General features: G+C 36.0%; 1 protein-coding gene across 2 annotated transcripts in view; it reads left to right on the forward strand.

Annotated features, from left to right (window-relative positions):
• AUH (AU RNA binding methylglutaconyl-CoA hydratase) overlaps nucleotides 1–14,575 on the forward strand; it is a 160,775-nt gene that overhangs the window by 53,951 nt on the left and 92,249 nt on the right. The window contains exon 4 of one of the 2 annotated variants that reach the window (XM_065879357.1): nucleotides 1,233–1,319. The exons of the other annotated variant lie outside the window; for it this stretch is intronic. Coding sequence (XP_065735429.1) covers nucleotides 1,233–1,319 — 87 coding nt within the window. The remainder of the gene's footprint in view (nucleotides 1–1,232; nucleotides 1,320–14,575) is intronic. 2 annotated transcript variants of the gene reach the window in all.

The following is a 14,575-nucleotide window of genomic DNA, read 5'->3' on the forward strand; positions in this document are numbered from 1 at the left end:
TCCTGTGTTTCTTTCAGTAATTATATATAATGATAAATATATATTGTATTTATTTATATAATTATAAATCCTGCAACATCATTAGATTTATCCATATTTATACTCTAATTCCTTCATTTTCATGCTGCACATATAACATTTTATTGTATATGTCCCAGTTTTATTATTAATCCTTTTGGTGGATATTTAGGTTTTTTCCATTTTTTTGCTATTTTTATACATTTGTATTGAATGTTGTATGTATTTCCTTGGGCATATATTTGAGAGATTTTCTAGGGTATATATACCTAAGAGCTGATGGGTTGTAGGATATGTGTTTTGTCAACTGCAGTTGTCACTTCCACAGGAAGTATATGGGCTCAGAATCAGCTGCTACTTGATGTTACATCTAGTCATGATCAATTTATAATGGGCTAATAAGAAAATAAGTAGTTGAGTATATACTATCTATGCTGTAATTTTACTTTGTTTTTTATTTGTTGGGGACATACCTTTTCTCAGTGAGTTTAATTTTATTAAAAAGAAGGTCTTTGTTGAGCCACAGAGTAAACAATCCCTTAAGGAATTCCTTATGTTTATTTTTATCTGTTCCAAAGTTATGATTCTGTGATAAAGTCATAGTTATGAAATTGTCTATTTGCATATACTTTCAAGCCAGTGATTCTCAAATGTGATCTGCAGTCACCAGCGTGGGCATCCATGAAGTCACAATGATTTTCATAGCAGGAAGGTGTGATTTGCCCTTTTCATTGGGTTGGCATTTGCACTGATGGGACAGAAGCAGTGGTGGATAGAACTGCCAGCATCTTTTCAAGAACCAAGAAAGTGGCATCAGTCTGTAATCATTTATGTTAACAGGAATGGGTTTATTTGTATTATTCAATGAATAAATAAATATTTTAAAAATTTTGTTGTTTCATTTTCTAATAGAATAACTATTGGTAGATATATATAATCTTAACAATGCCTCCTTCTCTAAGAGTATAAAGGGGTTCTGAGACCATGAAGTTTGAGAAGCATTACTTTAAGCACATGGTAGATACATGAACAAACAAATATTATATTCAATCTGGTGCTGGTTTTGGGGAAGGAAAACTTAGTTACTGTGATTCCTTTGATAGATAAATCTAGTCTGTCTTCAAGTTATATATGAATCTTAAGTAAATGTTCAATTTGTTGCCTTAAAATTTTGTTTATAACTAGATTATATTTGTAAATAAAATACTTTGCAGGTGCTGACCTTAAGGAAAGAGTCAAAATGAATTCCAGTGAAGTTGGTCCTTTTGTTTCCAAAATAAGAGCAGTGATTAATGAAATCGGTAAGCACAATTAAATTCTCCTTTTAGCATGCTGAAGGTGACCTTAAATGTCAGATTTTAAAAGTTGCACATTGTCTTTATGTATAAGCTTTGGCTAAAATATTTATATCGTTAGATAGTCATGACCTATAGCTGGTTGTAAAACAGCATGTAATATATTTAATTTGAAAAGTTGTGAAAAATTTTTTTATAATGAAAGATGCCTCCTATTTATGATGACATGGCATATAGAGGTAATTATTAGAAAACAAAGAATAATTTGGCATAAGCCTTTGACATAAGTATTTATATTAAATAGTTGTATACACAGACATATTTATAGATTGGGAATTTTTTTGTTTTTTACATAAACGGGATCATACTATCTCCTTAGAATTATAAATTTCTGTGTAGTGTTTATATTTCAGTATATATCAATTTATTATTAATACTTTTTAATACATTACTACATAGTAATCCATAGCATAGTTTATCCAAAATTTTAAACTATTTCTTCATTAATGAACACTTAGGATGTTTTTGTTGTTTTGGTGTTTTGTTTTTGTGGGGTTTTTGCCATTTTTGTTATTTATAATAAAGCAGTGATTATCTTTGTACAAAGTCTTTTAGAACATTAGTATGTATATTTATAAGATTGCTAAACATGGTATTGCAGTTCTAAGTATCATGTGTTCATTTTACATTTTAATAAATCCTACCAGATTATGTTGCAAAAAGTAGGTAATAATTTATATTCCCATCAATCACGACAGTACCTGTTTCCTTATAGTCTTGTAGCATTTAATGTTGCTATTTTTTAAGTTTGCCAGAGTTGAAGAAAAAAATAATCTTAGCCTTTTAATTTTCACTTTCTCGGATGCTACTATATCTTTTCAGATTAGACTTGCCTTTCCCCTCCTGTAAATTGCCTTTTCACACTCTTTATCCTCTTTTCTATAGCATTATTTAATAACTATTTACCTAAAGCCAATTTTGTATTAATCTTTTGTTGTTAAATGTATTACAGGTATTGCCTTTTAATGTTCCACCCTAATTCATTTCTAGGAGCTTTAATATCTAGAGGGTACTAAGTTCCTGTCATTATTATTTTTCTTTTTTCCTTGAAGATTTTCTTTGCTAATTCTCACACATCAACTCTTCCAAATGAGTTTAGAATTATTAATTTTAAAGTGAAGAAGAAAAATACTCTCATGAGACTTCGATTGGAATTTCTATAAATCTTGTTTATAAAGAATTGACATTTTTATGATACTGACTCTTTCCATCCATGATATGCATGGCTCTTATTTTGAGGGGGTGGTCATTCATGTTTTAATGTTCATCAAGGAAGTTTTCTTCACATTGGCCTTTTCTTGTATCTTTTTCCCCCCTCAGATTTATCCCTAGCTATTTTATAGCATTTATTCCTTTGAATGGGATCTTTTCACCGTTTTTCTGATGAAGTCTGGTTATTGTTGTAGTTCCGTAGGAAATTTGGTAAATTTTATGTGCTTGTACTTGTATAAGCCATTGTTTTTTCTCAATTAATTTTCTTGTGTTTTCCAGAAAGCAAAAAAAGTTCATTATATATAAAAAATGCAATTTTTATCTCTTCTGTTTCCAGCATTTTAATCTTAACATATTTTTCATATATTCTCACATTGGCTAAGGTTCTTGGTACAATATTCAGCTGTTGAAGAGATCATGTTCATCCTTACCTTTATTTGAGTTTAATGAATGCTTTTAATATTTTGCCAGTAAATATCAAGTTCAGAGAGTTTTCTACTATTTCAACTTTTTTAGGAGTTTGCTACTCTTTTCTAATCGAGAATAAGGGTTAAAGTTTGTCAGCTGCCTTTTTGTTATGTCTCAGGATGGTATATATTAAAATTTGTCTCAGATTTTATTATACTGAATTGTATTAATAGTCTTACTGATGCTGCACTGGCCTTGTATTACTAGAATAAGCACTACCTGGTCATTGTGGTTCGTGGTTATGGTGGTTTTTAATATATACTGCTGGATTTAATTTTATATATTTTGATATAAACATAAACGAGATGGGAATCTTCTAATTTTGTTTTTTGTGTTACCCTTTCTGGTTTGGTATCATGTTTATACAACCTTCATAGAATGAAGTGAAAAGTTTTTCACCTTTTTCTGTACTATACAGGGAAATCATCTGTTATTTGAAAGATTAGAATTTGACCATGTGGCATCTTTTGGGGTCTTGTGTGGTTTTGTTATTGTTGTTTCCTTTTTTTTTTAGAGCTAAGTTTTAAAAAAATATATGTGTTTTGGTTTCTAGAATGTTTCTTGTCACCTTCATGACTTTTGTTTATCCTCTGCCAGTGTTATTGAAGACTCTCCTCTGCTTCTCTCTCCAGCTTCAACCATATGGTGAGATAGATGTCTTCTGAGGTAGAGCATGGATTTGGTTTCCATGTTGGTCAGAGAACTTGATCTTGGAAATAAAAGTTGATGCTGTCTGTAACTCTCTATATATGCTGGGGTGAATGGCCAAGACTGGTTCAGTTATAAACATTACATTGATGTTTGTTCCCAGCCTCTTTCTATTTTATTGAATCTGAAATTGGAATTTTTCTGATGCTTTTTAAATGAAGAACTACTTTTTTTGTAGTAGATTTTTCTTTTCACTGGTTGAAGCTGTACTATTTCTGTTCTGGAGCCTGATCCAGTACTCTTTTTCCTATTCCATGAGTTCCCCAATATTAGGTAATGATACTTTTCACTACAGCATTACAATGGACATAAAATTTTTAAGATGTCTTTGGTGGTGACTTAGACTTTGAAGGGCAGGTAAAAACTGTCTTGATCAAATTTGTTCGTTTAGTACATTAAACCAGGGGCTAGGAAACTTTTTCTTAAAGGGACAGATAGCAGATATTTTAGGCTTTGCAGGGGTATTATGGTCTCTGTTGCAGTAACTCAACTTTTCTTTTTCTTAAAGACTTTATTTTTCAGGAGCAGTTTTAGGTTCACATCAAAATTTAGGGGTGGGTAAAGAGATTTCTCATATATCCCCTGCCACCACAATATGCATAGTCTCCCCACCCCATTATTAATATCTCACACCAGAGAGGCACATTGGTTACAATTGATGAACTTATGTTGACACGTAATTACCCAAGTCTATAGTTTATGTTAGGCTTCACTCTTGGTGTTTTACATTCCATGGGTTTGAACAAATGTAAAATGACATGTACCCATCATTATAGTGTTGTCCAGAGTGTTTTCACTGCCCTAAAAATCCTCTGTGCTTGGCTTATCCATCCCTTCTGCCCTCTCTGGCAACCATGTTTTACTGTCTCCATATTTTTCCATCATATAGTTGGAATCATGTAATATGTAGCTTTTTCAGATTGGCTTCTTTCACTTAGTAACATGCATTAAAGTTTTCTCCATGTCATTTCATGCCTTGATAGCTCATTTCTTTTTATTGCTGAATAATATTCCACTGTATAGATGTATCACAGTTTCTCCATTTACCTACTGAAGGACACCTTGGTTGCTTCCAGGTGTTTGCGACTATGAATAAAGCTGCTATATACATCTGTGTGCAGATTTTTGAGTGGACGTGTTTTCAACTCCTTTGGGTAACTACCAAGGAGCACGATTGCTGGATCATGTGGTAAGAGTCTGTTTAATTTTATAGGAATTTGCCAAACTGTCTTCCTAAGTGGCTGTACCATTTTGCCTTCCTACCGGCAGTAAATGAGTTTCTGTTGTTCTACATCCTTGCCAGCATTTGGTGTTGTCAGTGTTCCAGATTTTGGCTATTCTAATAGGTGTGTAGTGGTAGATCTTAGTTGATTTAATTTGCATTTCCGTGATGACATATGATGTGGAGTGTCTTTTTATAGGCTTATTTACCATCTGTATATATTCTTTGGTGAGGTGTTTATTAAGGTCTTTGGCTCAGTTTTTAATTGGATTGTTTTCTTATTGTTGAGTTTTAAGAGTTCTTTGTATATTTTAGATAATATTCCTTTATCAGGTGTGTCTTTTGCAAATACTTTGTCCTAATCTGTTGCTTGTCTTCTCATTCTCTTGATGTTATCTTTCGTAGTGCAGAAGTTTTTTATTTTATTAGGGTCAAACTTATCCATTATTTCTTTCATGGATTGTGCCTTTGGTGTTTAAAGAGTCATTGTCATACCCAAGGTTTCTAGGTTTTCTCCTATGTTACCTTATAGGGGTTTGATGGTTTTGTGCTTTACAGTTAGATCTGTGATCCATTTTAAGTTAATTGTTGTGGGGTGTAGGTCTGTGTCTAGATTCATGTTTTTGCCTCTGGATGTGCAGTTGTTTCAGCACTATTTGTTGAAAAGACTATCAGTGTTCCATTATATTACCTTTATTCCTTTGTCAAGATCAGTTGACTGTATTTATGCGATCTGTTTCTGGGCTCTGTGTTCTGTTCCTTTATTTATTTGTCTATTCTTTTGCCAGTAACCGCACTGTCTTCAATTACTGTAGCTTTATAGTGACTCTTGACATTGGTTGCTGTCAGTCCTCCAATTTTGTTCTCTTTCAATATTGTGTTGGTTATTCTGGCTCTTTTGCCTCTCCATATAAATTTTAGAATCAGTTTGTGAATATCCACAAAATAACTTGCTGTGCTTTTGATTGAGAATTGCATTGCATAGATTAAATTGGGAAGAATCTACATCTTGACAATATCGAGTTTTCCTATCCATGAACACAGAATATCTTCTATTTAGTTCTTCCTTGATTTCAAGCATTAGTTTAATTTCCTCATATAGATCTTGTACATATTTTGTAGATTTATATCTTAAGTATTTCATTATTTGGGGTCTTAGTGTAAGTGATATTGTATCTTTAATTTCAAATTCCACTTATTCCTTGTTGGTATATAAAAGAATGATTGACTTATTGTATATTTACCCTGTGTCCTGCAACCTTGGTATAATTGCTTATTTGTTCCACGAAGGTTTTTGTTAGTTCTTTCAGGTTTCTGCACATCATGCATGAAAATATATTTTGCAGACAAAGCCAGTTTAATGTCTTCCTTCCCAGTCTGTATTACCTTTTATTTCCTTTTCTTGTCTAATTGCATTAGTAAGGACTTCTAGCATGATGTTGAAGAGGACTAGTGACAGGAGGCATCCTTGTCTTGTACCAGCTACTCAACTTTGACATACAGTGCTCAAGCAGCCACAATGTGTAAAAAAATGTGTGTTTTTCTGTTACAGTAAAATTTCATGCACAGTGAAATTTGAATTCCATATAATTTTTATAGGTTATGAAATAGTATTTTAAATAGATTTTTTTCTACCTATTTAAAGATAGAAAAACCATATTAGCTCACAGGTTGTGCTGAAGCAGACACACGGCCTGATTTCTTTCCTTTCTCCCTCTCACCTGCCCTTTCTCTCTCTCTCTCCCTCCCTCACTGCCATCCATCTATCTATCCATCTCAGATGTCTTCTATCTTTTTTATTTTTTCTGTTTTTTAGAATTAATTCTAGTCTTCCACTTTTTAAATTTATATATTTAAAAAAATCTACTGACTTTCAGTTCTAATTTGGATACATTGCTTCATGCTTGGCTCAGGGCTTTTCATTGGTTTTTGCTTTTCAGAGATGAAAGGTTTTAAGGCCTATGTATCCTTTGATAGGGGTCCTAAGATATTCTTCATGGAAACAGAGCATAAAGCTTACAGATGAGTTGGAGGGTGAAGGGAGTAGTAAGAAAAACAAAACAAAAACCAAAAGAAAGTTCATCAGATCCATAAAAAATATAAAAAAAAGCATAACCTTAGGACAAATTAAATAGTAAGATGTTGAAATAAGTAATTACCATTAATGTCAGTTGATTAAACTTGCTGTTGACAGAGATGTTTAGATCTGATTAAAAAATGTAAATAGGCTGTGTATTGTTAATAATAGCCACATCTGGTATAGTTCTTTTTATGCCAGGAGATGCCTAACCAAAGGAAAGAGGTATGTAGACATATACTTTGAGATAAAAAGGATTATTAGTAAGATAGTCACTGCATATGATAAAAGTTTAAATTTCTTAGGAAATGTCATACTGAACTTGTATGCACCTGAAAACAAAGATCTCAAAATGTACAAATAAAGCTATATTGGATGTATATAGGAGAAACTGTCAAATCCTCTGTCATTGTGGATAATTGCAACCCATCTCTCCCAACTTATCAATGAGGTCAAAAGACAAAGCTTAAAAATAAAGATTTGAACAACCTGAGTACCAAGTTTGGTTTAATATACTCTTAACCCCAGATTAGAGTGTATGTATACTTCTCATGAACATATGAAATATTTATAAAAAGGTATCATGTGCTGGATCCTAAAATCTTCATTAAATTTCATAATGCAGTCTACAGCAACATGGATGGACCTAGGTATTATCATATTAAGTGAAGTAAGTCAGAAAGAGAAGGACAAATATCACATGATATCACTTATATGTGGAATCTAAAATATGATACAAATGAAGTTACTTACAAAACAGACTCACAGACATGGAAGAGAAATTTATGGTTACCAAATGGGAAGGAAGTGGGAGGTATAAATTAGGAGGTTGGGATTAGCAGATACAAACTATTGTTTGTAAAATAGATAAACAACAAGGCCCTACTATATAGCGCAGGGAGCTATATTCAATACCCTGTAATAAACCATAATGGATAAGAATATGAAAAAGAATATATATATATATATATATATATATATATTTACAATGTTGTGTTAGTTTCTGGTGTACAGCCATCCTACACTGGGAAGACAAGCCCCCAGAATGTTTGGCTTTGAAGGCCAGCAGTGCTTACTTTTGGGAGAGCCAGAGGGCTGTGCGAAATAGAGACTCCACTCTTACAGGGTACACACACGATCTCGCATCCTCCAGGACCTAAGGCAGAAGCAGTAGTTTGAGAAGAGTGTGATTCAGACGCAACTGCTGATCTTGGAGATCCTCCTGGAGAGGCAGGAGGCAACTGCAGCTCACTCTGAAGACATAGACACTGGTGGCAGACATTTCTGGGAACTCATTCTACCATTAGGACACTGATGCTGGCAAGCACCATTTTGGAATTCTCCTTTTAGCTTATTAGCTCCAGGACCTGGCCCCACCCACCAGCCTTTCACAACCAGTACTGGGATGCCTCAGGCAAAGCAACTAGCTGGGCTGGACACAGCCCCGCCCACCAGCCCGCCAGCTGCCTTAAGACTCCCTGAGCCCACAGCCATCCTGGGACTTGGCCCTGTCCACCAGAGGGCCCAGGACCAAGCCCTGCACAGTAGTAAACTGGCACTAGTCCCTCCACCTGAGGGCCCTGCAGCTAGAGACCCTAGGACTTGGCTGTACACACCAGTTGGCCAGCACTAACCCTAGACCAACATCACCAGCCAGTGGATAGGCACCAGCCCCAGGTCACCTTGGGCCCCATCCCTGCCCACCAGCAGGTTGATACACCAACTCCAGGACCTCCAGGACCCTGCAGCCAGAGACTCTGGGACCTGGTTTTGCCCACCAGTGGGCCAGCACTAGCCCCAGACCAACTTCACCAACTCGTTTGCAGGACCTGCCCTGGTGCACCCCACCCCCCATCCCACCCTAGGCCCTGGTACTGGTCCTGCCCACTAGCAAGCCAGCACCAGCTCCAAGACACCTTGGACCCCTCAGCAGGCCTCTCTAGGATCCAGCCGCACTCACCAACAGGACGACACCACCTTTGGGACACCCTGGGCCCTGTAGCCAGGTGTGTCAAGAACTGGCGCCACCCACCAGCAGATCAACATTAGATCCAGGGACCCAAGTCCTGTAACCAACCACCCTGAAATCTGGCTCTGCCCACCAGTGAGCCAACACTAGCCTCGGGACCCCTTGGGGATCCACAGCCAGCTGCCTTGTGACCCAGCCCTACCCAGCAGCAGCCGACAGCCTCTACATAAGGCAGGACCTGGCAACCAACTGAACTGGGGGTCAGCCACGCCTGCCAGACCATTCAAAGTGGTCAGCTTGCTATAACAGAAGGGCCTGTGCAGTCTCCATAACGGGCACCCCTGGAGCATACAGCTCTGGTGACCAGATAGGAAGGAGTGTGCTGCTGGAACAGATAGGCCATCTCCTACTAAAGGGCAGTTCTCCAAGGTCAGGAAATGTAACCGAACTACCAAATATTGATACATAGCAAAGAAATCAGGAGAAGATTGGATGGACGGAGTGAAAAGGTAGAAGTTTTTAACAAAGAGTATAAAATATAAAATGACTAAACAGAGGTTAAGAATGTAATAACTGAAAGAAAAAATACACGAGAAGGAATCAACAGTAGATTAGATGATACAGAGGAACAAATTAGCTAGAAGATGGAGTAGTGGAAATCAGTGAAGCTGAAGAAAAAGAAGAAAAGAATAAAAAGAAATAAGGACAGTTTAAGAGACTTGTAGGACAGCATCAAGCATACTAACATTTGCATTATAGGGGTCCCAGAAGGAGAAGAGAGAAAGGGGAAGAGAACGTATTTGAAGACATAATAGCTGAAAACCTCCCTAACCTGGGATGGGAAACAGACATCCCCAGGCCCAGGAAGCACAGAGAGCCCCAAACAGCATCAACCCAAAAAGGACCACACCAAGATACAATTCATTGTATTATTAAAACGGTAAAAACCAAAACTAAAGAGAGACTAGAGAATATTAAAAGCAGCAAGGAAGAGTAACAAGTTACCTAAAAGGGAACTTCCGTAAGATTATCAGCTGACTTCAGCAGAAACCCTGCAGAGCAGAAAGTAGTGGCATGATATACTTAAAGTGATGCAAGGGAGAAACCTACCCACAAGGCTTTCATTCAGATTTGATGTAGAGGTCAAAGCTTTTACAGACAAGAAAAGCTTTTAGCACTACCAAACCAACTTCACAAGAAACGTTAAAGGGATTTCTGTAAGTGAAAAAGAAAAGGCCATTTTTTTTTAAAACATCTTTATTGGAGTATAATTGATTACAAGGATGTGTTAGTTTCTGCTGTATAACAAAGTGAATCAGCTATACGTATACATATATCCCCATATCTCCTCCCTCTTGCGTCTCCCTCCCACCCTCCCTATCCCACCCCTCTAGGTGGACACAAAGCACCGAGCTGATCTCCCTGTGCTATGTGGCTGCTTCCCACTAGCTGTCTAGTTTTTATCATGATGGATGATGGAATAAAAACAACCGTCTAGAGAAATAGCAGTATTTTTGAGAAGGGGAAAAATTGTAACCTGGAGTGATTTTCACTGCAAGAATAAACATTTCAGGCATGATAAAATTTTAATATGATAATGTCAACAGGTAAAAGAATGTTAGAGAATTCAAGATAATTAAGTTATAAGAACGTCATCTGATCTGTATTTCAGAATTCCAAGACCCTTTGCTCAGCTCTCTGCAGCCACCGTCCAAAGGGCGTTTGTTCAACTATCTGTCAGGGCTCATCCTGAAAAGACACTGGGAGAAATGAAAACATGAGGAGAGGGTTTTGGGCAGTACTTTTTTTTTTGTTTTTAGATAGATTAGTAAGGGAAAGGGGTTGCTAATTTAGCATTGTCTGGGATTCTAATAATATCCCCTCGATCCTGGAGACCACATTAGCTGGTTTTGGAATTTACCTACAAGAAAACAAATTTACTTTTCTAAAATAGACCCAACCAGCAGGCCCATATATTCATTGATCCATGAACATTGTCACTCCAGGGAGCCTCCTTAGATCCTTGTTAAATTTCCATATATGACTCGCAGTCTTCCTCTAAAGCCAGCTCTGACCATCCCTCCTTGAATCTTGGTCAGTTGGACGTTCTGCTTACTTGTCCAAAGGGTAATAAACACACCTCAAAATAAATTAAAAAAAAAAAATGTCACAACTAGAAATATGAAAATTATGAAAGAAAAAAATATCATTGGTAAAGGCAACTATATAGTAAAGGTAGTAAATCAACCAAATACAAAACTAGTAGGAAAGTTAACAGATGAAAGTAGTAAAATTACCTATATCCACAAAAAGTAGTAAAGGGATACATAAAACAAAAAGATGTAAAATATGTCAAAACAGTAAATATTGGGGTGGATGGAAATGCAGGGTTGTTAAAATGCATTTGAACTTAAGAGGGGAGCAGCTTAAAATAAATTACTTAATACATATATAATGGTATACATAAACCTCATGGTAACCACAAACCAAAAATTTATAATAGATACACACAAAACAAGAAAGGAATCCAAGCATAACACTAAAGATAATCATCAAATCACAAGGGAAGAGAGCAAAAAAAAGAACAAAAAACAACTACAAAAACAACCCAAACACAATTTTTAAAATGGCAGCAATTACTTACCCATCAACAATCACTTTACATGTAAGTCAAAAGATATAGATAAAATTGATAAATCTTTAGCCAGACTCATCAAGAAAAAAAGAGAGGGGCCAAATCAATAAAGTCAGAAATGAAAAAGGTGAATTTATAACTGACACCACAGAGATGCAAAGGATCATAAGAGATTACTGTGAACAATTTTTCACCAATAAAATGGACAACCTAGAAGAAATGGAAAAATTCCTATAGATGTACAATCTCCCAACATTGAACTAGGAAGAAATAGAAAATATCAACAGACTAGTTACCAGTAATGATATTGAATCCATAATAAAAAGACTCCCAACAAACTATAGTCTAGGACTAGACAACTTCACAGATGAATTCTACCAAACATTTAGAAAAGCGCTAGCACCTACTCTTTGTGAACTATTCCAAAATATTTGCAAAGGAAGGAATGTTTCTGAACTCATTCTACGAAGCCAGCATCACCTTGATACCAAAAGCAGACAAAGATACCACATTAAAGTCATATGTTTTTCTCAGTAGATTGATAAAAAGAATGAGAGATGTCAAATCTATCATAGATAAAACTAAAGGTAAACTAGGAATAGCAGGGAGCTTTCTTAGCCTGGTATTTCTTAGTAAAATGTAAAAATGGTCTCCTAAAATCAGGAAAAAGACAGGAGGCCTGCAATCACCACCTCTGTTCAACATTGTTCTGAAAATCCTGGCATTTGCGGAAAGGCAGGAAATAGAAATAAAATAATGACTGAAAAGGAAGAAATGTAACACTATCTTTCTCAAGTGATTGTCTCTATTGAAAATCTAAAAGGATCCACAAATTATTAGAAATAACGAGTATTGCAAGATGGCTGAATATAAGATCCATATTAAAAAATAATCAATTGCCTTTTTCCCAATAGCAACAGACAAAAGATATCAGTCAGAAAAAGATATTATTGACAGTAGGAAGAAAAATGTATCTAGAAACATGCAGGCTGTATGGAAAAATTATGAAACATTATTGTAAGACATTAAAAAATTAAATAGAGACATTATCTTCTTGAATAGGAAGATTCAGTATCTAAAAGATGATTCTCACAAATGACTCAATGTACAGATTTAACTTAAAAGTACATTAATTTTGTGAGGAACTTGATGAGCATAAAGAGGCCCCAGGGCTTCCCTGGTGGCGCAGTGGTTGAGAGTCCGCCTGCCGATGCAGGGGACACGGGTTCGTGCCCCGGTCCGGGAGGATCCCACGTGCCGTGGAGCGGCTGGGCCCATGAGCCGTGGCTGCTGAGCCTGCGCGTCCGGAGCCTGTACTCCGCAGCGGGAGAGACCACAACAGTGGTACCGCAAAAAAACAAAAAAAGAGGCCCCAAAATAGCCGAACGTTTCTAAAGAAGAAGAAAATGAGGGTCCTTGCCTTATTAGTACTCAAGACTTATTTTAAAGATATGGAAGTTAAGATGGTATATTACTGGCTTTGGGATAGACATATTGACCAATGGAGTGGAATATAGAATCCAAAACAGACCCATAGAAGTAGGGGAACTGATAAGGAGAGAGAAGGCATTGAGATCACTGGGGACGGCAAAGATTTGACTACATTTATGAGGTAAAACAAACTTATATGATCTTGATGGAGTGAAAAATTTCTTAAACACAAAATACAAAACAAAAGGAAAGGTTGATAAGTTCTATGAAATTAAGGACATCCGTTCATTAAAAGACACTGTGAAGAAAGGAGAAAGAAAAGCCACAAACTGGGAGAAAAGACTTGAAACACATAGCTGCCAAAGGATTCGTGTATATATATATATATACATGCAGACATGGATCAACACGTGCATACATACATGCAGCCAGGAAATCAATAAGACAGAAAAATGTTTCACACAAGAGGAAAGGGAAATCGGAAGTAAACATACGGAAAGATGATCAACCTCATATGCAATCACAGAAATGCAGATTAATACCACAGTGGGATGCTATTTTGTATTTACCAGATTAACCAAAAATTCTTATGCCTGACATTACCAAAGTTAGTGGGGTAGTGGATCACCAGGAAGTTTTTATACATTTTCAATGGGAGTATAAATTGGTGTAACTGGTTAGGAAAAGTTTGTTGGTGCTATCTTAGAAAGTTGGGCATCCACATCCCAAAAGAGTCAATAGTTCACATTTTTATGGGGTATTTACCTAGAAGGGTGACTTTAAGACTGTTTTTACTAGACAGTAACAAATATACTTACAATTTGGTCCAGTAAACACATAGGGGTGGGTGGGTATCAAAGATTCATGAAATAATTATCTTTCTTTGTGCATTGCAGTTTGATACTATCCTATTCTATTTTTAAAACTTCCTGATTTTGGTCTTCTAATGAGTGGTTTGCTACTTAGAGTTTGAAACCAGCACTATGCTATAGGCATTTTGCACGTGTCCAGGGAAACTACTTATACCAGGATATAAGAAAAATACTGTTTATAGTAGCAATATTGTTCATAGTAAAAAGCTAAAAACAAACAAATATCAATGACAGGAGAATGGATAGATGTTTTGGTATATTTGTACAGTTGGACATGGGCAGCCTTGCAAATAAATAACTTACACATGTAGCAGCAAAGATAAATCTTTGAAAAATGTTGAATTAAAACAACATATAATTTTTTGTAAAACTAAAAGCAATACAAAATAGTATGTAGTTTAGAGATGTGTAAATGCAATGAAATCACATACATATACACGCACACACAGAGGAAAAATATGAGAATGATAAACACAGACTTTGGTGATTAACTTTGGGTTTGAGAAGGCAGGTGGAAGAATAGGTGAAGAACACCTGGGCAGATAGGGTATTAGTTCTGACCTGTTTCTTACTTTGGTGATTTTAAGGGAGTTTGTTATTATTATGCT

Source organism: Phocoena phocoena, chromosome 6 (genome assembly GCF_963924675.1).
Source record: "Phocoena phocoena chromosome 6, mPhoPho1.1, whole genome shotgun sequence".
Taxonomy (NCBI): domain Eukaryota; kingdom Metazoa; phylum Chordata; class Mammalia; order Artiodactyla; family Phocoenidae; genus Phocoena; species Phocoena phocoena.